Below are 25,044 nucleotides of genomic sequence, written 5' to 3'. Positions count from 1 at the left end.
TGCTGATTCTAGAATGCATGAGTCTGACATGGTTTCCTCAAACCACACTCTTGGCAAACTCTAAACTCAGTCAAGGATTTCGATAAACTCAGTTAAGGATTTCGAAAGAGCCGAGTTCTGGGAAAGATGTATACAAGTACAGAGTAAGAAGCTGAATTAAAACATTTTTAGGTTGCATTTTTGTCAGAAGACAAAACTGAATGTTTCAATGCTGAGAACCTGAGACTGTCCGGAAAAAACAAAATTCTGAATGTAGGACAGAAGCTACCACAAAGTCAGAATCCAGTGTTCCGCACTTCCGAAAACAACATGAGTTAGGGAGTGAGAGTGGTCCTCGAAGTACTGTATCTGAATGAGGTTGTTCTGAGGGTTCGTCTGGGTTGCCTATGTTCACCACACCTTGCAGTAAGCACCCCACCCCCGTCTCAAGCCTTCCTTCACCGCACATTCAAGTCAACTGCATCCTTCACATACTGCTACTATTCGGGTACCCCTGAAGCCAAAGCAATGACAGATGCTAGGGAAGCCTTATATTAACTCAAACATGATGCCAAAGTCATCTCCAAAAAAGTTTATTAGCATGATTAAAAACATTTTCTTGAATAATGATAGAATTTCTAAACATGAAAGAGTATCAGTGGCTATATCCTATAACCAATATTTGCAACTGGATGGACAGTTTTATTGCCAGTCTTCATTTTATTAAAAACAATCCATATTTATTGGTTCCATGTGAAGTCATGACTATTGCTTTGCCTGGGAATGAGTCCCTACTGCAATTAAGTATAAAAAATATCTTCCATAATCGGAGTGTGACCTGCATTACTGAGTAAAGAGTTAATAAAAGTCCTCAAAGAGTTGGGTTTTTGTTTTTTAAAAACATTCCTTTTACACACTACAAAGAAATAATTAGTATTTTGGCTTTTAAAATTCCTACATGATATTTAGAATGGCAGTCCCCAAAGGTCCTCCCTTCGCATAATTGAGAACGCAGACCCTCTTCCGGAGCATACATTCTTGGGGTGGACTGTGAAAATTTCAAGCTCCACGTGTTTATACGGGTTTGAGAACAAAGACAGCGTCATCCAGAACGTAGTAGTCATTATACATGTCACCTTCACACAGGTATGGCAGTCTAGTGAAAGCTTCGATAACAAAACCAGCTTTTCTGAAAACTTCAGGCAGACTATTCACTTGTTCTTCCCAATTCTGTCCCTTGATTTCCAAAATTTCTGATGGTTTATCCCACTTGCCACCTACTAAAACAAATAAAAACATTAAGTTAAATTCTTGAACAAACAAGTTATTTAAAGAGGGAAGAGGGGAAGAACAATATTTGCTAAGGACTTGGTATGTGCCAAGCACTGGGTGCTTTGAGGAATCATCTCCCAGGTGACCCAGCAGTAGGACAAAGAGAGGAAGTACAGACTTAGGAGAACTGAAGCACATGCCCCAGCCTACAAGGTTCATGAACACTGGGGCAGAAACATAATCCCTGGTTTAACTGGACCCAAAGCCCACACTACTATTTTCTCTGACAGTTTTGGACATCACCCTCCCTCAGACTGACTGGTGTGTAATGGTTAATAGGTTTGGAAAACTGCTGATTAAACACTGGAATATTGAAGCAGAGAGTAACACGTAAAACTTGAAAGACGGTTTTGGATAAATGCTAGAAAATGCCACTAGTGTAGTAAAATTATGCAACATATTAACTAGAGAGGTTTATCAGGCTGAAAATAAAAATAAGCTAATGAAGGTTTTAATTTATAAAAACAGATCATTCAGTATCTTTTTCAAGGGAGGTCAATCCACTCTCTAACTTTCCAGAACAATTTCATAAAAGTTAAGCTCCAGAACCAGAGAGTGGTTAACACACTAGAATGGATGAATCAATCCAGCACTTCTTGGAATAGTGGCTGAAGTCTATGTTATGTTAGTCATTCCCAAACCCATGAGCATCAGATGCCCAGATACTGGGGGGCTAGAAAAGGTCTTCAAGTTCACACACATACCAAGCACTGACTACAGACACACACACACACACAATAGTATATATAAATTTGGGGGTGCTTTTAGATGCTATGATGATGGAAAAAACACAATAATACTAAAAGCGTTACTAAATTCAGACTGAGAATAACTTTCCGTAAATGACAAAATATAATCAACAGGTGCCAAGAGTACAAACAGTACAGTGGGAAGATTTTTCGCTCTTTTCAGTGGCCCAGCACCCTCTTCCTGGTGGAAGACAAAGCCTGGGGAAGCAGCTTTCCCTGCCTTTCTTGCAGCTAAGGCACTGGCACACGACCTAAGCTCAGAAACACTCACCTGAGACCTGGAAGGAGGAGCTAGTGACCCAGAGAAGTGGGGACATGAGGCTCGTTCTCTGGGGAGGCGGAGCGGTGGCGTGAGACCAAGCAGCTGGGCAGCGTTGGGCGGTACTACCGACCGGCTTTGGTCCAGCTGCAGCATCTAGTGCTCGGCGGCGGCAGTGTGCTCTTTGGATCAGTTTTATAGTATGTTTTGGGGCATGTGTCTTGTGTGTAGACCCCCACACACGACTCTCCAGTCCTTCCAGTGACTCGCTGAGCTACCCCAAATCCTTTCAGTAAATTACCCTTTGCTTAAGTCAGCCCAAGTCATTTTCTGTTGCTTACAAAGAACCTGACTGCTGAAGCCCCCAAGGGGCTGGGGATGACAGAGATTCCACACAGTTGTTTCACAGCACAATAAAAGGGGTCACACAAACTGGGGCACAGCTAGTTAATGGTACACAACTTATTTCTTCATTGTACTCTGATGTACCGTTCACTAATTTTTCTCTTGCCTCTACGTGAAGACACTTCCTTCTGCTTCTCCTCCATTTCCAGAAGTTACTGGCCCAGCACTAAGCACAAATTAGATGCCCCAAGACCAGCGACTGAACTGCTCTAGAAATTTAAAGTACGAATTATCCGTCAAACAATACATCCTGAGAATATGCACCACGTGTAAATCAAAATCTCACTCAAAACATCTAACACTTTCGAGGGTTTGTAAAATCCAAGAAAAATGTGAACATATGAACATTTAGAAGTGTGCTCTAGGCTAAAATCTCAACTTTCAATGGTGAAACTGGATTACAAACAATCTTTACACAATTCAAAAAGTTCCTGATTATGGTTCCTTAATAAGAGTTCCTCTCTTTGGTTCTTCCTTTCTTTAAAAAAAAAAAAGCCAACTCTCTTCAAATACACAATCCCGCCAACCACGTCACACATACACACAGAAATGGAGACTGTGAACAGAGGCAAAATCATTCTCGGTCTGGAACTCAATCTGATTCTATTTCATGTCGGTAAGGTTCTTTTATTTTTCCCTCCATTTTATTTAAATCAATTGCTACTTTTCGCCTAATTCATTTATATTTTAAGCCCCTACAGATTAATTTTTAAATGTATAACATTATGGAAATTGTCTAAGGTGATAAATTTTTTTTCTCAAACAGGTAATAAAAAAAAATAGCTGAGAAAAAATTTCATATTAACACTGAAAATGTCCTTTGCTCTTATGCAGCTGTAGAGAAGGGCACCTCACCAAAGGGTTGAAAATATTCGTAAAATCACATGTTAGTAATCAACAATTCAGTTCCCATACAGGTGAACTCACTCTGCACTAAACAATACTTGAATATTTTTAAAGAACAGTGCTTCAGAAAAGCTGAATTTCTATAAATTAAAGTACTTGTCATTTAAAAAAACAACTGCAATGGCTCCTTCCTTGAAGAATCATCTCATAATATATGGATGCCTATACCTGTTTTTTTCTCTATGAAAGAGTTTCCTACATCACAGTTCTAATAATCTCACCATAGTTCTAATAAATCTAATAATCTCTGATTTGCCCACAAAGTTTGGGTCATAGGGCAGGAAAGGGAGCAAAAGCCCTTAAAATGATTTTTTTCTCATCTGTCAAGAAATATATTAAAATGTTAACAGTGATTTTGGTGGGGGTGATGAAAGGACTATGGGTGATTTTTTTGCTTCTACTTTCAGTTATAGTCTTTTTTTCCCTAATATGTATATATTACTTTTAATATATTTTAATTAGTATTATTTTAAAGAATTCTTATCTTTTAAAGATATATTTTGAAAGATGTGCAGATAAAATATCTGGAATTTGCCCTAAAATAACACAGGACTGAAGGAGCAAGTAGGGAGAAGAGGTGAAACAACATTGGGTTGAAGTCAGGTGACGGCACAGAAGTTACTGTGCTGGTCGACTACTTCTGCATATGTTCGAAATTTTCCAAAGAGGCTTTTTTTAGAAAGTGTCAAAAAATTAATTTTCTATGTATTTTCTAGCTTGGTCTTCAAAAATAGTAATCTTTTTTTATTCCCTCCACTAAGAAGATAAACTTTCAACCTTTTCAGATTTTTTTTTTTAAAAAATCCTACAGAATGTGGGAGTTCTTAAAGAGAAATCTTTCAAGGAGTGGGCTGCAGTGTGACATATCATCCAAACTTCCCTTTTTTCACTAAGATGTTGCTTCACAGCATGGGGGAAGGGGCAGCGGTGTCCTCACAGTCTGCGCTCTCACAGGAAACCACTGCAACTGGTTTTCTCCCTTCTCAGGCAATAGTCAGAAATGAGCAGATATATGAAACTCCAAAGTTGCAAATATTTATTTTACCCTGGAGCACTAGCTCTCCAAGAAAAATGTTAAAAGGCAGCTTCCCTGTTAAAAACTCTATGTGACAGAGGACCTGACACTGGGACACTGCTGGTTAACTTTGTGGCTTGGTAGGCCCACTTCCATTTCAAGTTTCCATACATAATGATCACTATACCTTGTAAAGCGTTTCTTTACTTCTAAGGTGACTGAGTCTGGGTAGGAGACCTGTGCTTACAGTTATCAGACTTAGGAGTGAAGCTAAGTCCCTCAGCTGAAGAAGTAGGAAGCCTGGTCTTCTCCAAGTGACTTTACCCTCTCATCTGGTTTACATTTATCAGGTTGCTAAAAAGCTCCCAGCTCGTCTTCAATTGTACAAATGCTAAAATTAAAACATGGTGAGAACAGACCTGCATCACAGATACCATGATTCTAGTTTTAATTCTTCTGTTCTGGGTCAGGACCTATAACAAAAACGTTAGGTGACAAAAAGCTCGTCTGAAACTTACATCAGACCACTTGGATTACCTTTCAATTTCGTTTACAGTAGCCAAGGACAAAGTCAGACAAATAAGACCACATGGAAACATATAACCAGGCAAAGTCAGACTAAAAACATGCAAAAATTCCAATTTGTCTCAACCAATACTATTTCACATAGAGCCCCTCCCTTGATCCCAAAAGGGTTGAGGGGAGGTCTTCCCATTTATAAACACCTGAGCAGCTTTCCAGCTTCACATGCCTGGGATTAGACAGAAGGCCAAAGTAGGGACCCAACCTCTATGACATGAAAGCAGCAGGACATGGTGGAGAGAGCACTCGACTGGATATCTAACCCCGGCCCTGCTAACACATTGCTGAGATGTCCACAATTATCTCTAAAATGGGCATATGACACTGCCCATTAATGGAATAATGGTGGCAGCAGAAATAGCTACCTTTTATTAAATACTTACTAAGACTTAGGTAAGTAAATACTCCTTATGCATACATGGCCTCACTTAAACTTCCCGCTAAACTCATGAGGTGCACAATACTATCCCCATTTTGCTAATGAGGAAACAGACCAGAGAACTAGGAACTGGCAGAGCTAGGATCCCAACTAAAGTGTGTGCTCCAGGAGCTACACTCTCATCAAATAGATGAAAGCTACAAGAGACTACAAAGCAACGTACAAGTGCCAGGAAGAAATCCAACTTGCTGGGCTGCGGCCCGGCCAGCTCATCAGGCCTCTGCTCAGTAATCAAAGACCCTGTAGGCTGAGCCCGGGCTACATTTTCCCAGATGTACATCTTGCCTTTTATAATGTTTCCCACTGGGACAACTAGACTCATAAAAGAACAACTGTAAATTGTCATGAATTCCTAGCAATCACAACTGCCACAAGGCCCCCCCCAAATCCCTACTGCCCATGTGCTCAATCAGTGGGCGTGACATTTGCATGAAGGGCTTTGATACCTATTACCACATTGAATACAACACTCCTGTGAGGCCAGGGGGTACGGATGAGGAAACGGGTCCTGAGAGAGTAAGTGATCTGCATAGGGAGGTCAGAGGAAAGCTTGTACGTACACCACAAGTGTACATGTGGACCCCGAACTTCTGACTCTGGATCTGCTGTCACCTCCGCTCATGATAATGCAGATTCCCGGGACCTCTCTGGGGCTGCCCTCAAGTACCAGACATCACTGCACAACAGCAGGCTGAGGTTAGGAAACTCGGAGAGTTAGGAAAAGTGAGGAATACCAGTGTCTACTATTTTTTTTTAGTCTCAAATTTTTTTAATTGAAGTAAAGTTGATGTACAATGTTATGTAAGTTACAGGTGTACAACCTCACAATTTTTAAAGGTTATACCCCATTTATAGTTATTATAAAATACTGTCACCAGTGTCTACTTTTACAGTCTTGTCTGTGCTGGGAGTGAGGGAAGAAAAAGAAAGCAATGGCTTTCAACGATTCTTCACCCCAAAATGTCAATAAAACGGAAGCACAAAGGGAGGTGAGAGGCCCACTAAACAGGCTCACCTGCTTCCTCCTGCAGGTGCCGCGAGCAACTGTACCGTCTCGGTGGTTCAACCACCTTCCCTTGAAGTGGACTACACTCAAAAGGCTGTGACCATGCAGTGCTCTTTCTCCACCGAGGGGTGCCCTGCAGAGCGACCAACAAGCCTGTGGTTTCGCTATGGCGCTCTCCAGCCCGAGAACCTGTGCTTGGATGGATGCAGAGATGAGACAGACAAATTCACACTTGTGAATCTGGCACAAAACCAAGTTGCCCTCACTGTAAACAGGCTGGCTTTCAATGACAGTGCAATCTACATCTGTGGAATAGCCTTTCCCAGTTCAAAGGAACCGAGAGCTAAGCGGACGGGAGGAGGGACTGTGCTGGTGGTAAGAGGTTAGTCAAGACTTTATTCCCGAACACTGCGTTCTGCTCTGCCCCCGAAATGCATCACAATACTTATATGCAGAGATTATGAGGTCAATTTGATAACTTAGTACCCGAGCCAGTGAAGAGTGTGACCTGCACACAAGCTAACATGAAGTCTGGATTCAAGAACTCCTCTGACACCATCTCCCAGCCTCCACAGACGCAGAGTCAGGGTTATGTGGGTGCTATATTCTCTTTCCATGTCCAGACTTTACTGGCAAAGGCTGACCAACTATATCCTCCTTTTGTATGTTACACTGATTGAAATGTGATGATTAACTGACAGCCTTGTCAGTATCTAGTCTGGTATTGCACCATCTAGAACAAAACACTGGAGAAGCGAAAGCGATCAATAAATTGGACCCAGAAAAAAAAAAATGCATTATGGAGAATAAACACAAATTTTAGGTGAAGCCACTGGGGGATCCCTGACCCTACCCCTTCTGCATAGATAAGGAACAGAAAAAAGGTCGGTGTGGCCCTGGCTTCTTGAGATTTACTAAAATCCATGACAATTTCCTCATGCAAGTGAGGACACGGAGCCTAGCTAAGTTCTATAAATTAAGAAATTAAGAAATTTCTGAGGAAAAGCTTCACGTGATTCTGGGGGAAGGAAAAGAAGGGCAGCAACTTCGTGCTTTTTTTCAGACCTCTCGTCTTTAAAGAAACTCTGGTATGGGCTTCCCTGGTGGCGCCGTGGTTGAGAATCTGCCTGCTAACGCAGGGGACACGGGTTCGAGCCCTGGTCTGGGAGGATCCCACATGCCGCGGAGCAACTAGGCCCGTGAGCCACAACTACTGAGCCTGCGCGTCTGGAGCCTGTGCTCTGCAACAAGAGAGGCCGCAATAGTGAGAGGCCCACGCACCGCGTTGAAGAGTGGCCCCCGCTTGCCAAAACTAGAGAAAACCCTTGCACAGAAACGAAGACCCAACACAGCAAAAATAAATAATAAAATTAATTAACAAACTCCTACCCCCAACATCTTCTTTAAAAAAAAAAAAAAAAAAAAACTCTGGTAAGATGAGCACTGAGATCATTAAAACATAAACTCAAATTAGCCAGCCTTTTGGTTTTAAAACAGGACTTTGAGGAGCCCAGATGGTCCTGTATTTTAACCCCTGCTTTGGTGCTCTAATGGCCTTTTGATATTCCACTGTCATTTAACCTTAGTTTATTCTCACCTGTAAGGTAAATTATAAATGCATTAATACACATAAAGCACTTTTAATGGTGCCTGGTTCATAGCAAGTGCTCAATAAACATTAGCTATAGGTATTAAAACAAACACAACCGCTTTGGAGATCTGTATATCTCACTGCATGCATTCGTCTTCTATAAAAAATACTAGACAGAAGAAAAATGGTTTGTAAAGAGATGAAGGTTTCAAACCTGCAAGCTTATGTGAAGAAACATTCTTCTTGAGGAACAGGAATGAAAGTACCACTAAGATAGACATGGCAACTTCCTTTTCTACAGAGCTCCTAATTTCACACTTGAAACTTTTTAAGTTTTACAGATATGGTTGATTTGTTAGTTTCACAAGAAAAATGTATGTTGTATAAACTGAGTTCACACGATAAGCATCTATGGGATATTTAGTTGAAAAGTACAAGTTATTCAGATAACAATTATAAATCTAAATGGATTTTGTATTTCAAATACTCAGGTACTTGAAGACGTGGTGTGTTACTTCATCACTACCTAGGGCACAGGACACTTCCTGCAAGGAGGGAGAAATTCAGAATGTGCAAACGGATTCAATAAATCCACTTCCAGAACTTTATTAGAAATAAGGGGCACATATAACAATGCCTGTCTTTTAAGCATGCAGTGAGCACTAAAGTCTCAATGTACGGCCTTCTCAGGTTCTTAGAGAACTGCACTGTTCAGCTATGTGTACTAAACAGTTCAAGGTTATAAATACACATGGGAAAGTATCTTAACTCCATAAACAGACTCTTGGTGACACTTGTACATCATATCTACTAAAAGAAACTTTAAACACCCTTGAACAAACTCTTAATGTTTATCTAACTTTCAGCAAAACTTTATATAAAAAGTGATACTTAGCATTATGACAAGTAATTAATTGAATTTTTAAAAATTTTAAGTTTTAAAAATGAATAACATGTTGGGCATAATACATTTAAAGAACTAATGAACTGGCTTTAACTATATCATATACTTGAGTACTTTCTGAATCAAGAGACCCTGAATAAATTTTTATATGAATAGCCAAATAGAATAAGATAATGTTTCACCTCTAACATGTAGTTTTGATTATACTTTATACATATATTTGCAATAATATGCTTCAATAGTGACTGTGGTTCTTTCTGTATCTGTAATTAACAAAGACAGGAAGGCTCTCAGCAAGGAATTGCAGAGTCTCCTGATGGCCCTCTTATCACTGCTGTCTATCTACGTCACTGGTGTATTCGTGTACTTCATCGTCCTCACCAAAGTAAGTCAAATTTCTTGCATTAGATGTCCCTATGGCCTTGAATATTATCATAAGGAAATAATTTCCATCTCTCCACATGTCGGGAGCCTCAGAAATAGCTCATCTAATTAATATCTTCCTTTGCATTTGCAGGAAATACCACCTGCAGAAGAGGTCTGTAGAAGAAAGCAAAAATTTTCATCACTGAAATTATTAACCAGAGTACACAATTTACAGGGTTTTCTTTTTAAAACCCAGTAATATGGGAATAAGAGACCCTTCTTTATAACCATCATACACATGCTACTTTCCGCTGGTGGGGGAGGTATGAAAGGGCTAAGAACAATCTTTAAGAGCAAAAAAAAGTTAAAAGAGATTAGAAACTGCCTTTAAATATCTTTAAAAGGCCTAAAGATTTTGAGAAAGACTATCTTCTGGCTATTCACATGCTACAAGAGGGGGGATGTGTATGTTATATTAGGATTACTATAAATCCTACAATCAGTTTGAGCTATTTTATTAATAAAGCATCTCAGAAATGACATGAAAATTATTAACTCTTACTGCATTACCATTTAAATATTAAGTTAGTTTAACCTTATTATGGTATGAGATCTCTGCCACAACTGTTTTGAGTACATAAAGTGTCTTATAAGATTCTCCTTTTCTTCTTGACAGTCAAAATCTAACACTCTAAGAAAGAAAGAAACAGAAGATTCACAAAAGGTACAGACCAATGCTTGTAAAATATCTTTCGAATTGTGGTTGTAACTACTTCAAATCCAAAATAATTTAAGAAACTCAGAACATCATCAAAGAACAACTTGCAACCACAGATACTGTTTCCTATTGTTGAGAAAAATGTTAATGGTAACATATGTGGTAAATTGATAGTTCTCAATCATAAATTCTACTTACTATACTCAAAATACAAGAGTTAACTAGGTATAGATGTGTTGGGCGGGGTAGTTTCTGAGACTGGTGGCAATAAAGAAAGAAAAGGCTGAGATGATGTGCAATAATCACTGCTTTTATTCCTGAGACAGATACATTTTTTTCTTATTTGTATTTATAGAAAAAGAGTGCTCGGCGTATTTTTCAGGAAATTGCTCAAGAACTATATACGAAGAGACACATGGAAACAAACCAACAACCTGTAAGTGTAAAATATCAAAAAAGATATAAAGCATATGTTTAACTAAAAACAACTAAGCTGCCAACAACCTATCGATAACCAAGTCTTCCTTTACAAACGTCTGAAAGAGGATTTTCACAAAATGCATTTTTATATAGAACTTGCTTTGATAAATACATAACAAAGGTCATCTGATGCAATATTCAATAGACACCAGGCTGGCATCTTAGTGACATGAAATCTTTCAGAAACACATTGGATACAGGCAATGTTTTCAGTACAGACGAGGATGCTTTTGTGGGTTGAAAGCTACTTTGTATTGTATCTTGCATGCAGTAGTAAGCATTAAGTAGATGTTGCAAACATCTGTGGATCAAATTATATAGAAAACTTACTTGTTCACATTAAAAAAGATACAGCTAATAAAAATAAGAAAGGAGGTTTTTTTCAGTCTTTGGGGTTGTAGTCATAGAAAGAATACATCTATATTGATTACAATACATTCTGATAGTGTTTCTTTAAAGTCCTATATAAACAGGTTTTTCAAACAAGACATTGTTTTAGAGCCAGCAGAGCAGATGGTTTCCATGATGCATGATCAAACTGCTCAGATTTAAATTAAAATGTATACAAAATAATGAACTTATATACTAGGAAAGATATTTTCTTCTTAAACAGCAGCCATGAGGCCACATGAAACAGAATTCTGATATGAGGTGTGGGGGGGGTTTTGCTTTGTTTTGTTTTTAATTTATTTATTTTTGGCTGCATGGGGTCTTTGATGCTGCGCGCGGGCTTTCTCTAGCTGCGGCAAGCGGGGGCTACTCTTCGTGGCGATGCACGGGCTTCTCATTGAGTGGCTTCTCTTGTTGTGGAGCATGGGCTCTAGGCACACAGGCTTCAGTAGTTGCGGCACGCAGGCTCAGTATTTGTGGTTCATGGGCTCTAGAGTGCAGGCTCAGTAGTTATGGCGCACGGGCTTAGTTGCTCCGCGACATGTGGGATCTCCCCAGACCAAGGCTCGAACCCGTGTCCCCTGCATTGGCAGGCGGATTCTTGACCACTGCGCCACCAGGGAAGCCCCCTGAAGTGTGTTTTTTAAAATCCGATTTCTGAAAAGGATTTTCATCCAGGAAAGAATATCATCTACGTGGTCACTTCATCCTTCAATGTATATATAAACACATGAAGAAGTGGCCTAATTACCTAAGATGTCACTCCGAATAACTATAAATGCCTGTTCACACTCTTTTCTTATTGATGCTGGGGCACCTTTTTCAGCAAAGAGACCAAGTTAAATGGCCTGAAGACAGGCCTGGAAGTAGGAATTTTAAAGCTCTAAGCCAGGGCTTTGACAATGGCATCTGAACAAGAAAATTATTCTTCAGTTCCCACATCTTACTCCAAATAAAGGGAAAATGGTAACTGGACCTTTAAGGTTACTGGAAGGGTATTTAGGACCCAGAATGCAAGATGGCACTGTAGTTTATATGTTGCTTGTAGCGTGGCGTTATTGGTTACATAACCTAAAATATGGCTTATTATTTACTATTGCAGCAGGAGAAAGACAACACTTATGAAAATGGAAGAGCACCTTCTAACTATGAAAGACCATAGAAATCTTCTGATTTTCAATTAAGTCACTGAAAATCCAACTCCAGAAGTTATGCAAGTGTCAATGGACATACACTGATCAGGGTTTTTTTAAAAACAATTTAAAGTAAACGGAAAAGTCAACTGGCTACAAGAAGAATGTCAGAGTATAAGGAAACTATTACTAAGAGTAATTATCACAATACTAAAGCCCAACAAAATGCAACTGAAAAATACTTTCCTAATTTGCTAGGAGAATTCTAAGCAGTCAAACATCTTCAAAAACTTTCAATTACAGCATATATCCTTTATTTGCTTCATTCAACATATGAGGTGGACCACATGATGACTGTTGCCCCGAAGAAGATTTGAAGCCACACCATGTGCCTCAGTCTTGCACGGAAGAACTGTCTTTACGGTGTGTAGAAGTGATGGGCCAATTAGACTAAGTTGGCAGGGAAGGAGGATGGAGGGAGGAAGGACAGTGGCAAAACTTGAGTTAGAAAAAATCACCTTGAAAAGTATTTTGTAGCAAAAATTATTTCCTCTGGTACTGCAATGGGGCAATGGTATAGTGCACATTTTCCTACCAGGGTATGCAAAATAACTTACATCACGCTACCAACAAAAAGTGAGACCAGAATAGAATATAGAGTAAGAATACAATAACTTATATACAGAAAATCCAAAGCAGAAAGTTCAACCAGAAAAAACCTCAGAACAAATAAGCCACATCCGACTCTAGATGTCAGTCTCGTGCCACACAACAGCACCAGGGAAGGATTCGGCAATGCACTGTTCCTGACAATGCCCTTGCAATACTGATTTTTTTTTCTCTTTTAATTAGTCATTGTATTACACACACACACACACACACACACAAATATACATATGTGCACATACATACACACTTACACAAACCTACACTTTATACATAGCTGGGATCATACTAAGTATATAGTTTTGTATTGTCCATTGCAATGTTGATTTTTAACCAACTTAGGAGGGAAATGTTAGGTAAGGGACTGGGTATACAGCAAGGATGTTTATGGCACTCATTACCATCTCACTAAGAAAACATGTTATGAATTGTTCTCTGAAAGTTATTTCTGTGTAAAAAAAAAATCTATTTAAAGGACCTACAAGTATATGTTCATTACTAAACATGAATTACAACCTATTACGTTTATTTCATTAAAGTGCTTCTCTTAAGCTGATATAAAATGAGATGTATTCTTATTTTTAAAACCCAGATCAAAGTTTAGAATATTTTAAGATCCCTTGAAAGCGTTTTGTACTAATGGTTTAAATCAGTAATCTCTAACCTTTCTAATCACATGTGCCAGGAAAAATGGAAAGGGGAGGGAGGGGAGCACATAACCTCATTTTATTTGTGTGTAGGATGTATACACGTGTGAGTGCATGTGTGTGATTTATATAGTGTATGCATATACACTTATGTGTGTATATGTGTATACACAAAAATAGAAATTAAACAATGGGCATTAAAAGTAATATAAATAAAAATGTTAATATTTTCTTCCTATATCCCAAAATAAATTGTCTTGTGTACTCCCTCCACTTTGAGACCACTGGCCTGGCTGAAATAAATGAACTTCCAAACCACTAACCACAAACACCATCTAGGTGAATAGAAGAAGTGTTGGATTCGATCATTTCCTTTTCGTTTCTGAGAATCATTACTTGGTACTTTCAGGGCTGAAAATATACTGTTCTTTGTGTAACTAACAAGGAAACAAAATCCCTAAGACAAATTCATATTTGATTCAGATTAAATCTTTGCCAATACAACCAAAGACTGTGTTTCAAAGATTGATTTTTAAGCTAAAATTTGGAATACACTTTTCCAAGTAGTTATATTCCCTGAGGTCATATATGAGCGCCTGATGTATATAGAATATTCATTCTTTTATCCATCCATGTAGCCAACAATATTTATTGAGTGCTATACTATTATGCAACCAAAGGCCTCTTTTGCATGCTATCCTTGGGTCTCACTGAACTTGTCCTCGCCTGTGAACCCCACCTTGTTCACATCTTCATGCTTTTTTGCACATGCCATTCCCTCTGCCTGGTAAAATGCTCCACAGATACAAACAGGTCGAATGTCACCTACATGAAAACTTCCCTAGCAGTTAATGGATCTTTCCTTCTCTAAACCGATAGTACTCTGTCATGTTTCTTATCAGACTATCCTGCCATTGTCTGTTTACATCTTCTGAACTATTCTGTAAGTATTTTAAAACTAGAAGCACATGTCTCATTTCTTTTTATTTCTACTGCCTAGCACTGCCTGGTACATAGTAGGCTCTTAAATGCCTTTATATGAATGCAATTGAACGATGTTTCTATAGAAAAATATTTTTTCAGCATTTCAACTAAGATATGAAGCACACTTCACTCTCTAGCCATTGATCCTCACCCCTCTTCATAAGGACTGTTCACTGGATCCCTAACATTAATTTTCCTGCTATGTGAGCATCCAGAATTTTCACTGGAAAGGATTAAGCTATAGCCTTCTGTTTAGATTTATATTTCCCAAGACAATGAAAAGAAAATAATATTAAAACAACTTGAAGACGAAAATGGACAGACATGGTTCTAGTGTCTATACACCCTACCCTCTAGACAAGAGCACTTAAACCCACATACCAAAAGGTGTAAACGAGATTTTCAGAATAAGTCATTTCTTTCTCTCTACTATATAAGACCTGAGAGAGTCTGAAGCCCTGGGCTAATAGGCATATAGTTAAGTGTCTGTGGAGTCAAGTCACATAAACCGATGGAAAAGGTACAGATTCTGAGACCAAGTTAAAATGCAAAAACATTGACAAATACTTCAAAGTGAAGAACTGTGAACAAATCTGATCAATGAAGCTACAAATAAAAGCAAAGTAACGGAATAGGATGGAATGAAAAAATCTAATATGTATCAAATACCAATACTGAGATAGACAAGGTTGGGCACTATCCTTTAAATTACGTTATTTAATCTTCACAACAAACCTCAAGGTAGGTATTAGCCCCATTTTTACAGATGAAACACTAAGCTTAATGAGAGGCTCAGGTAATAAGGGATGACCCCTGTTTCAAAACAGGTCAGCCCTCAAAGCCCATGCTCTTTCAACAAAGCAGTCTGGCCAGAGTCTAGCTTATTTCTATTTAGACTGATGGGAACTTTAAGACTTAACATGTCTAATTTAATCTGAACAATGACCCTGAAAGAAAGTGAGAAAGTTGCCAGTGGCTACCTCTCAAAACCCACAGGCTTAGCTGGTTTCACAGGAGAATTCTACCAAATTTCCAAAAGCGGATAACCATAATGCTATTTAAACTGTTCCAGAGCATTAGAAAGAACTCAGAAATTATTTTTTACAAAACCAGCAGAACATTGATACCAAAACATGACAAAGATAACATCCTCCAAATAAAAGATCAGATCAGACCGACTATCATTTTTCAATAATATTAATGCTAATATTTTTATTTAGAGTTTTTGTAAATACAATCTAGTGGTACATACAAGACTATTCTGCCTAAGCCCAGAGATGCAAGAGTGGATATGTATTAGAAAAGTACTATTAATTTAATAAGCCAATGGAGAAAAACCCTATCTCTATAGATGTTGAAAACACAGGTGGCAAATTCAACATTGATTCCTGATTTTTTTTAAGCTCTTAATAAAATAGGATTTTTTAAAAATATGTATCTCAAGCCAAACAGCAATCTCAAGCCAAAAGACAGAATCATATTTAAAGTATTTTTTCATTAAGGTAAAAAACAAAGCAAAAATTTCCACCATTTTTTTCTTTAACATTTTCTGGAAATAACTACAAATTCACTTGTACCAAAAAAAAAAAAAAGTCTAAAAATGAGAAGGAAGTATTAAAACCATCTGCAGATGCTATAACTGTATTTTAAAAAACCCAAGAGAATCAATGCTGAAGACTACTGGACACACTAAAATAATCCAATAAGGTAAATGGTTACAAAACTGGTACACACACACACACACACACACAAAAAAAACAACTGCTTGTCTGTGTATGCATAATATCCACTCTAAAATATGATGGGAGAGCCATTTGAGACAACATGGATGAACTTGTAGGACATTATGCTAACTGAAATAAACTAGACACAGAAGAACAAATACTGTATGATCACACTTATATGTGGAATTGAAACAAGTCAAACTTGCAGAACCAGAGAAGAGAATGTTGGTTGCCAGGAGCTGGTGGGTGGGGGAAATAAGAAGATGTTGGTCAGAGGATACAAACTTTCAGTTATAAGATGAAAAAGTTCTGTGGATCTAATGTACCACCTGGTGACTACAGTTAATAATACTGAACTGTATACTTTAAATTTGCTAAAAGAATAGATCTTACGTGTTCTCATCTCACACACACACACACACACACACACACACACACAAAAGGTAACTATGTGAGGTAATGGATGTGCTAATTAACTTGATTGCAGCAATCATTTCACAATGTATACTGTATACTAAATCATCATGTTGAACACATTAAATACAAAAAATGTTTGCCAATTATATAAAGCTGGGAAAATTTTTTATTTTTTTAACCATGAAGGAAGAAAAATTCCTATTTATAATATCTCACACACACACCATTAGAATAAATCTAACAAAACTTGTGCAGGACATTTATGAAGAAAATTTTGTTACTAATGAACATAACTGAATAAATTGAAAGACATCCTATTATTAGCTAAGAACACTCAATACTCCCTAAATTAACCGATAAATATAGGGGAACTAGGCAAGTTAGTGCTAAAGTTGATCTGTTAAATAAATAAGCCAAGAAAAATCTAAGAGAAACTGATTAAGAAAGACTAGTGCTATGATATTAACAAGCATGATAAAGCTACAGTAATTAAAGTATTTTGGTATTGGTACACATATAGAAGGATAAATCTTCAGAGAACAGAACCAAACACATTATAGGACTTTAGTCTATGATTTAGGTGGCATTTCAAAGCATTGGGGAAAAGATGATTACTCAATAAATGGTGTTAGGATCACAGTGTAGCTATTTGGAAAACTCACTCTTTTTTTTTTTTTTTTTGCATTACGCGGGCCTCTCACTGTTGTGGCCTCTCCCGTTGCGGAGCACAGGCTCCGGACGCGCAGGCTCAGCGGCCATGGCTCACGGGCCCAGCCGCTCCGCGGCATGTGGGATCTTTCCGGACCGGGGCACGAACCCGTGTCCCCTGCATCAGCAGGCGGACTCTCAACCACTGCGCCACCAGGGAAGCCCTGGAAAACTCACTCTTTAACAAGCAGTTCCACTCCTAGAAATGTATCATCCAGATAACCATAAACCTTACTTCCTTCAGCCTTTTCCCTACATCACCCTCTAAGAGAGGCCCTTCCCTGAGCCCCCCTCTTTAAAATTATAGCGCCCAAAGCCAACCCCCAATTCCAAGAAGCCCCTGTTTTGCTTTTATTGTTTATTTTTCTCCATAACATTTATCATCAACAACATGCCATTTGTTTACAGTCTGTCTTCCTCATTAGAACATAAGCTCCATGAGGACAAGGATATTTGTATGTTTTTCGCTCATTTATCTCCAGCATCACTCAGTAAACACTTTTTAAATGATAAAGATATTCTGTGCCATAAGAGTATCCCTCCCACCTTCACCGCAAGCTCAGTCTCACAGTGTAAATATGCTCAGGGCAGACTCCCTCCCCAGACCTGCAGCACAATTGTCCTAACCTGCCTGCCAGTTGTTGGCTGGGCAGGGCATGTGCCCCCATCCTTACCGATGGGAAAAAGTGCGATGTGCCAGGGAGCTTTCTGGAAAAGGTTTCCATCACTTTAGAAAAAAAAAAAGGATGGGAGAAAATGCCTCTTTCTTTCCAAGACTCTGTCACGCCTACACATGATGCTTGGCGCTGCATCAGCCATTTTGTAATTGCGAGGGGAATGTCAACGCACTGAAGATGAAGAAATGAAAGCAAGTTCTGAACTTCAGTGGACACTTTCATCACTGAATTAACCAACCTCGAAATCACTTTTCTAAAATAAACTCTTAATTTTTAAAAGCTACTTTTAGTTGCTCCTTCTGTTTCTTGAAGCAGAAAACATCCTGATACCTACTTACACGTGTGCAAAAGACTTGCCTAAGAATGTTCATTTCACTTGTAAATATTTATAAAGCAAACTGCTGGTATCTAAAAGTAATAAGTCAACAGAGGCCTCCGCTAGTAAAGTTACCAAATGCCCAGCAGTGTGCTGGTAAAGGTTTACCAATCAGCTAGGAGAAGGGAGAGACTATTTGTGGAGTGTGCCAATTTCCATGGTGTAAGTACTCCCATTGAGGTCAATTTCAATAATGGCCAAGTTTAACAACCAGTTCACTAAATTCCTGCCAAGATAACAATCAGCTCTCCTGAGCCAGTAAAACCAGCTCCAGCACACCACTGCTTACACGTAGACAAGGATGTAGATACTTACGCACTAGTAAGGAATAATTTCCTAGACATGCTTGAGAGGAAAAGGGCAATGAAACTATTTATAATGGGCTTTAATTATAGAATCAATTTTTTCATGTTCACACATATTTGCATAGACTATCTTTAGAAAACTATTCAAGAAACCTGAACAAGATTGTGTAACGAGTGGATAAGAAACCTCCTTTTATACTCTCTTGCAAGCTGCTTGAACTCTTTCTGACCATGAATTACCTTTTCATAAAAATTACAATTTTGAAAAATTAAACATCACTAAATGTTCATTTTTGCAAAATAAGTCTCCTTTTCTTGATTACATACTTTGCCCCTTTTTGATGCTTAAAACAATTCTCACTAGGTTTAATAACCCCCAACCAGAATTGGGTCAGCAAACCAAACAAACTGAAATTACAAAGATACATTTTGCATTTTTTTTCCCTAAATTAACCTAAGCAACAAAATTGCTGTGGTTCAACTTCAAGACAAATCAAAAAAAAATTACACAAGTAATCATTTCATCTACAACTGCTTTTGTTAAAAAATAAATTGAGCCAAGTGTGTAAAGTACACTCACATATCCTTAAACCAGCCCCATATACATGAACTCACAGCAAGATCACTTTGCACCTCCTGGGTCTTCACACAGTGTCACATGGAAATCATCAGGATCTAATTAGTGACTTAGAGAAAGGAAGCAATAATAGAGTGCCACAAGCGGTCTACAAAACTTATAGGTCACTAAAGGTCACCCACAGCAAACAAGGCTCCGCTGCTCAGTTTGCTGTGTATCACACACCAGACTCCTTGGATTCAACAGGCAACTGTGCAACCACAATCAAGGAGCTCGTTTTCAGGCCTTACTAGAGACTGCCCTCTTGTCCAGTTTAACTTCTTTTCAATTTTTAGTGTCAGAAACACAAGGAGGGCTTCTCTGGTGGTGCAGTGGTTGAGAGTCCACCTGCCGATGCAGGGGACACGGGCTCGTGCCCCGGTCCGGAAAGATCCCACGTGCCGCGGAGCGGCTGGGCCCGTGAGCCATGGCCGCTGAGCCTGCGCGTCCGGAGCCTGTGCTCCGCAACGGGAGAGGCCACAACGGTGAGAGGCCCGCGTAGCACAAAAAACAAACAAACAAAAAAAAAAACCACAAGGAAATAAAATTCATGGTTAGATTGATGTTTTTTCCCCTGCTCTTCCACCTCCTGCTATGTCAGGAAGTAGCATTAAAGTTCCATCGTGTGGTTGCCCAACAGGACACAGGAAGACTGGACCTTACAACCTGATGACTAGTGACTACAATGCAGTGAGATGGAGCCGAGGTTTAGTTACACAGGGAACAGCACTGAAACAAGGTCAGGCTGCTAAATTATCAAGGACAACATTTACCAGGTTTTCCCCTATACAACACATATATGCACTATATGGGCACTCACACATTATAGCAGTTTTTTTCTTTACCATGACAAAAGGATTCAACACAGGAATGGAGAAGTTAGATGGGGGAGGGGACATCTATTCTATCTATTCTCCTTCCCACCCTCCTATGTCTAAAGAATTCTCCATTTTCCCCACCATCAACACAAACCTAAAACCATTCGGCAAACGTTAAGACAAGCACGAAATCAGAAGGGGCTAAGACCTGAGGGAGAAAAAATAAGAAGAAAAGAAGGAGCAAGTGAATGGCAACACAAATCCACAGTTATAAGCAAACTTCAGTGTTATCCCTTAAGACACAGACTCTCACAGGTATTTGATAACTACGATGCTTACAAAATACTAATGGATTTCTTAAAAATGTCTACAAGCTCTTAGAGTTTTTGAACCCAAAGCTGAACAAGGCAGTAAAAAAGAAAAAGTAAAGATTTAAAAATATTAACATGCATTACTCATATAATAATTTTTACATGACTGTACAATAACTTATGAAAATTCAAAAGAGGTTTAAAGTCATAACTTTCAACATGATCTAAAATGCAAACCACATAAGCGGTTGCATTCATGAATGAATGTCTCTGGCCAAAAGTAAATGTGAAGCAATATGAAATCAAACCATTTCTTCTGAGATATTCTTCGTTCAGTGTTGCTGAAGAGCAAGACCATGCAATCAAAACACCAAACGTCAAAGAAATGATACATGCTGGGACACAAATGGTCTTCAAAAGGAAAAAATGGATAACAACAGCATTTATCATTATTAGAGTCTGGGACGAGAGACGTAAAATATGAAACAGCTGTAACATTTGGCAGGTATATTCAGGTAGATTAAAAGGCATCATTTATTGCTTGACTCAGCTCATAAGCTAATAAATTAGTGGTTAAGGCTCCATTTAAAAGCATTTTAGGCTTTCAATCTTGAGCAGGCAGATCCATCTGAGTATTAATTCTTACCACTGCAAAGGGAGTACCAGAGTTCTATAAAATCCACATTAAGACGAACATTAACCAAGGTGGTATTTTACATGGGTTAACTGTACTCTGTTAAATTCCAGGCTATTCTGAGAAATACCAGTCCATGTCTAATTGTGCACAGCACAGAATCACAAATACCAATAAGCACCAATTCTGGATAACAGGCTGGTAAGTGGGTGGCCACACTTACCGTTTTCCACATAGGGATGAAAAGGTAAGACCAGAGCAAGGATGACCCTGCCTCTAGTTGGCTCCAAGACACTTCTGATATCTTTTAACAAAGTCAGGGGCTGATCACAGCGGTCCAGCAAATTCAAGCAGCTGATGACATCATACTGGAACCCTGTATTCTGCCATTCATTTATACCAAGTACTCTGGAAAAATCAGAAAGATACAAACCCTCTTAAAGACATCTTTAAAAATACTTAGATGCCAGTAAAGACTTTAATTTTGTCTTCTAAATCAAAGTAAGTTCAAAAATCTTCATTTATAATTTATATTTGCAATAATAAAATGGCCATACAAAAGTAAACAACCATATTTCTTTAAATTTAGCAATTCTCCTATTTCCAAATCTCAAAACATGCAAAATTTCCTTTATAAGAACTAGTATGTTTAATAAATATGAAGATATAAGATGATAAAAATGGTTACAAAACTGGGGCATCCAATTCTTGAACATCAGTTAATGAACAAAGAATCCTACTTTTACATTCACTGGAATGTAATCGTAGAAGACATCATATATTCATGTTTTCTATTCCTAGGGTCCCTCCTATTTTTAAGAATGGCTAGGAGTGGTATAAGATAATTTCCATTTATGTCTTTTGAGCACATCTCTATTCCCAGGAGAGAGATACTATTTCATATTCTAGAATCTTCATCTCTAAATAACTATATAGAAAAAGATAAAGCACAGGACATCCTATTAAAACAGTAAGCGAAGAACATAGTTAACACACCACTCTCAGCCCTCAGTATCTCATGAACACAATCAGTCTCTCCCTCCCTCTCTCTCCTCCCTGTCTTCTCTCGCCCTAAGAACATTTCTAGTCCTTTACAATGTTTTACTCACAGAGAGGAGGAGACCCTATATCAAGAGGCTTTGTTAGCCACACCATTAAGGCAATTCTATAAATTACTCACTCCTGCTTGGTTATACCAATCAGAATGTGGTAGGTGAGGCATGTTATGATAGAGACAGGAGGAAAAGGAAACAGGAAAAAGGACCTTTGGTAAACAAGTCTTTGATCACGCTCAGCAGATAGAGATATCTTAGAAAATTCTAGAAGCATAATGAGGACTGTTTAGGAAAACTCAGTATAATGACATTTTAGAGCATTTTTGTATAGCAGAATAAAAAGAAACACTAACTGCTCAGGTGCATCTTCTTTTCAATCTAGATTTTTAAATTTTATTTATTTATTTTTTTTGTGCTACGCGGGCCTCTCACTGTTGTGGCCTCTCCCGTTGCGGAGCACAGGCTCTGGACGCGCAGGCTCAGCGGCCATGGCTCATGCGCCCAGCCACTCCGCGGCATGTGGGATCTTCCTTCCGGACCAGAGCACGAACCCGTGTCCCCTGCGTCGGCAGGCGGACTCTCAACCACTGCGCCACCAGGGAATCCCTCAATCTAGATGTTTTTAAAAACTAAAGCCTCCTCCAAAGCAAAACTGACAAACTTCAAGGAGCTAGTCAGATTTCTTTGTTGCTTGAAATTAGGGCATTAGAGCTCCAAAATCACTTTGTTGTATCGAAACTGTGACTGCAATGATGATTTTAGGAGCTGTATTTAGCTCATTTAAACTAGAGAGAAGACTCTACTTTCAGGATAAAAATGTCATCAATTCCCATTTTAAAAGCAGAAATGAACAATTAAAAAGAAAGACTATTTATATATTAATACCTTAGCCAAACAGCCAATTTAAATTCATAAACTTGCAAAAGACAAATTATATATTTGACTTAAAAAACCAAAAAAAAAAAAAAATTAGGCCTGATCTAAAACGAAGCAGAACCCAACATCATCAGCATGTTTTAATCTAGAATAATGCAGGCTTCCCTTGTGGTGCAGTGGTTAAGAATCCGCCTGCCAATGCAGGGGACATGGGTTCGAGCCCTGGTCCAGGAAGATCCCACATGCCGCAGAGCAGCTGGGCCCGTGCGTCACGGCTGCTGGGCCTGCGCTCTGGAGCCGGCGAGGCACAACTACTGAAGCCCAAGCATCTCGAGCCCGTGCTCCGCAACGGGAGAAACCACTGCAATGAGAGGCCAGCGCACCACAACGAGGAAGGGCCCCCGCTCACCACAACTGGAGAGGGGCTGCGCGCATCAGCGAAGACCCAATAAATAATAAATAAATGTATTTTAAAAAATATCTAGAATAATCTAACTAAATCCATCTCAGAATTATTTGAGGATAGGTAGTTTCCATGTTGGTAATTTTGAAAGACAGAAACACATGCTCATAACAGAAAATTATAGCCTTAATATCGGGACAGTTAAAACTATACCTATAGAGGTCCAACTTCATCTTTACTTCTGTTTTGTGATTTCTACTTATAAACTCAGTTCCACTGATGAAGACGTATTTATCAGCCCCACTCAAACTGCATATTAGCCCAGGAATCCTAACAAGTTGTTAGAATCTTCCTCTTCTTATGAGAAAAATGAAAGAAGTGACTTGTCCAAGGTCACACTGTAAATCTCTAGCAGAGTAGAAATTACAACTTGGAAACTCTCCTAGTATGTTATTCAGGTCAATGAACCTGCTCTCTCCATATAAGGTGAGAAAGAACCTAACAATCAGTCCTTGAATAAATGCTTCCAGGGTGGTGGGTTGAGAGTGAATGGCCATCCCTTCAGTCTCCAGTATCTTTTTGTTAAAAAAGAAAAGAGGATATGAACACGAGAAATAGAATTAACCACAATATTTTCCTTTCCTTTCAAGAAAGATCCCTGTAGATCAAGATAACCTATAGATAATGGATTAAAGTCAAGCATCTTTCAAATTTACATTAAAGATCTTTGTTCTCTGGTGTCAAAAATGTATACGCAACTCCTTCTGAACTACCCACACACTTGGGTGAACTGCCCGTGCGGACTTAATTCCAAACCCGTCCACGTTGCCAGTCCGCATCTTGCCACACACTTGTTTCCTCCACTATCTACAAACCACCATTCAGATCATGTCAACAAATTTTCATGTTAACTTTTGGTAAAGCAGACTAAGGAAGGTAACCATGCTGCCAAAATTTTCTTCCTGCCAAACAACAGTTTTTATTTATTGTCATTTGAATTGTGGAACTGTTCATTAGTACACACAATCAAAAAGTAATTGTATAATTCCTTCCTAAATGTCTATGGCTCTTCCAAAACAGCATTTCTAACCCTAGAAGAAAGGCGTCCGTTCAGGGGGTTATTATTTTCAAGAAAGTGAGTTAAGTAATAGTTTACCTTCAGGGGGATTTAAAATACATTTTCCTTAGAGAAGTAACAAAGCAATCAGTATTTTGATAAATCCTAAATAAAAAAAAAAATACCAGCAATGTAGAGAAAATTTATTGTTTTGTTTTAAAAATCAAAGCCACATCCTTAAATTTTACAATCAGGTTTTCTGGCATAAACAATAATATCCTGGCAAAACAGAGGGAAAGCCTGGCCATTTTCTGTTTTATGGGTTTATTTCAAAAATGACATCCAGAACCTTTACTAAAAAGCCAGTTTTTCATGAGCCCAGATATTGAAGAGAAACAAAAAACAGCTACCTCCCAAAAAGAAGCCAAAAAAAAAAAACATGGAAGCTAAAAGTCTGCCCTGCCATCATGGATTAGGCGAACCCTAAACTTAGTAAGATACTGCTTGCCCATTAAA

At 38.7% G+C, this 25,044-nt stretch overlaps 2 protein-coding genes across 3 annotated transcripts in view; one reads left to right on the top strand and one right to left on the bottom strand.

The window, feature by feature from the left end:
- Positions 1-556: 556 nt before the first annotated feature.
- The window catches only part of METTL9 (methyltransferase 9, His-X-His N1(pi)-histidine), a 43,648-nt gene continuing 19,160 nt past the window's right edge, over positions 557-25,044 (bottom strand). Inside the window, exons 4-5 of one of the 2 annotated variants that reach the window (XM_060031886.1) lie at positions 21,361-21,545; positions 557-1,259 (exon numbers count right to left, since the gene is read on the bottom strand). In XM_060031886.1, the coding sequence (XP_059887869.1) occupies positions 1,054-1,259; positions 21,361-21,545 (391 nt within the window). In that variant the 3' untranslated portion in view covers positions 557-1,053. The remainder of the gene's footprint in view (positions 1,260-21,360; positions 21,546-25,044) is intronic. The other variant, XM_060031887.1, reaches the window with a different exon arrangement.
- IGSF6 (immunoglobulin superfamily member 6) lies at positions 3,171-13,563 on the top strand. Its single transcript, XM_060031889.1, has 7 exons — positions 3,171-3,340; positions 6,698-7,054; positions 9,446-9,552; positions 9,685-9,705; positions 10,210-10,257; positions 10,607-10,687; positions 12,224-13,563. Exons 1-7 carry the CDS (start codon positions 3,274-3,276, stop codon positions 12,281-12,283), a joined length of 741 nt encoding a protein of 246 aa, XP_059887872.1. The 5' UTR covers positions 3,171-3,273; the 3' UTR covers positions 12,284-13,563.

This window comes from Delphinus delphis, chromosome 15, assembly GCF_949987515.2.
Source record: "Delphinus delphis chromosome 15, mDelDel1.2, whole genome shotgun sequence".
Lineage (NCBI taxonomy): Eukaryota > Metazoa > Chordata > Mammalia > Artiodactyla > Delphinidae > Delphinus > Delphinus delphis.
This window is presented reverse-complemented; position numbering and strand designations above follow the sequence as displayed.

Coding starts and splice junctions, on each gene's coding strand:
- IGSF6 (XM_060031889.1), top strand. CDS start 3,274: ATGGAGACTGTGAACAGAGGCAAAATCATTCTCGGTCTGGAACTCAAT. Junction 9,553..9,684: donor ACTTCATCGTCCTCACCAAA/GTAAGTCAAATT, acceptor TTGCATTTGCAG/GAAATACCACCTGCAGAAGA. Junction 10,258..10,606: donor AAACAGAAGATTCACAAAAG/GTACAGACCAAT, acceptor TTGTATTTATAG/AAAAAGAGTGCTCGGCGTAT.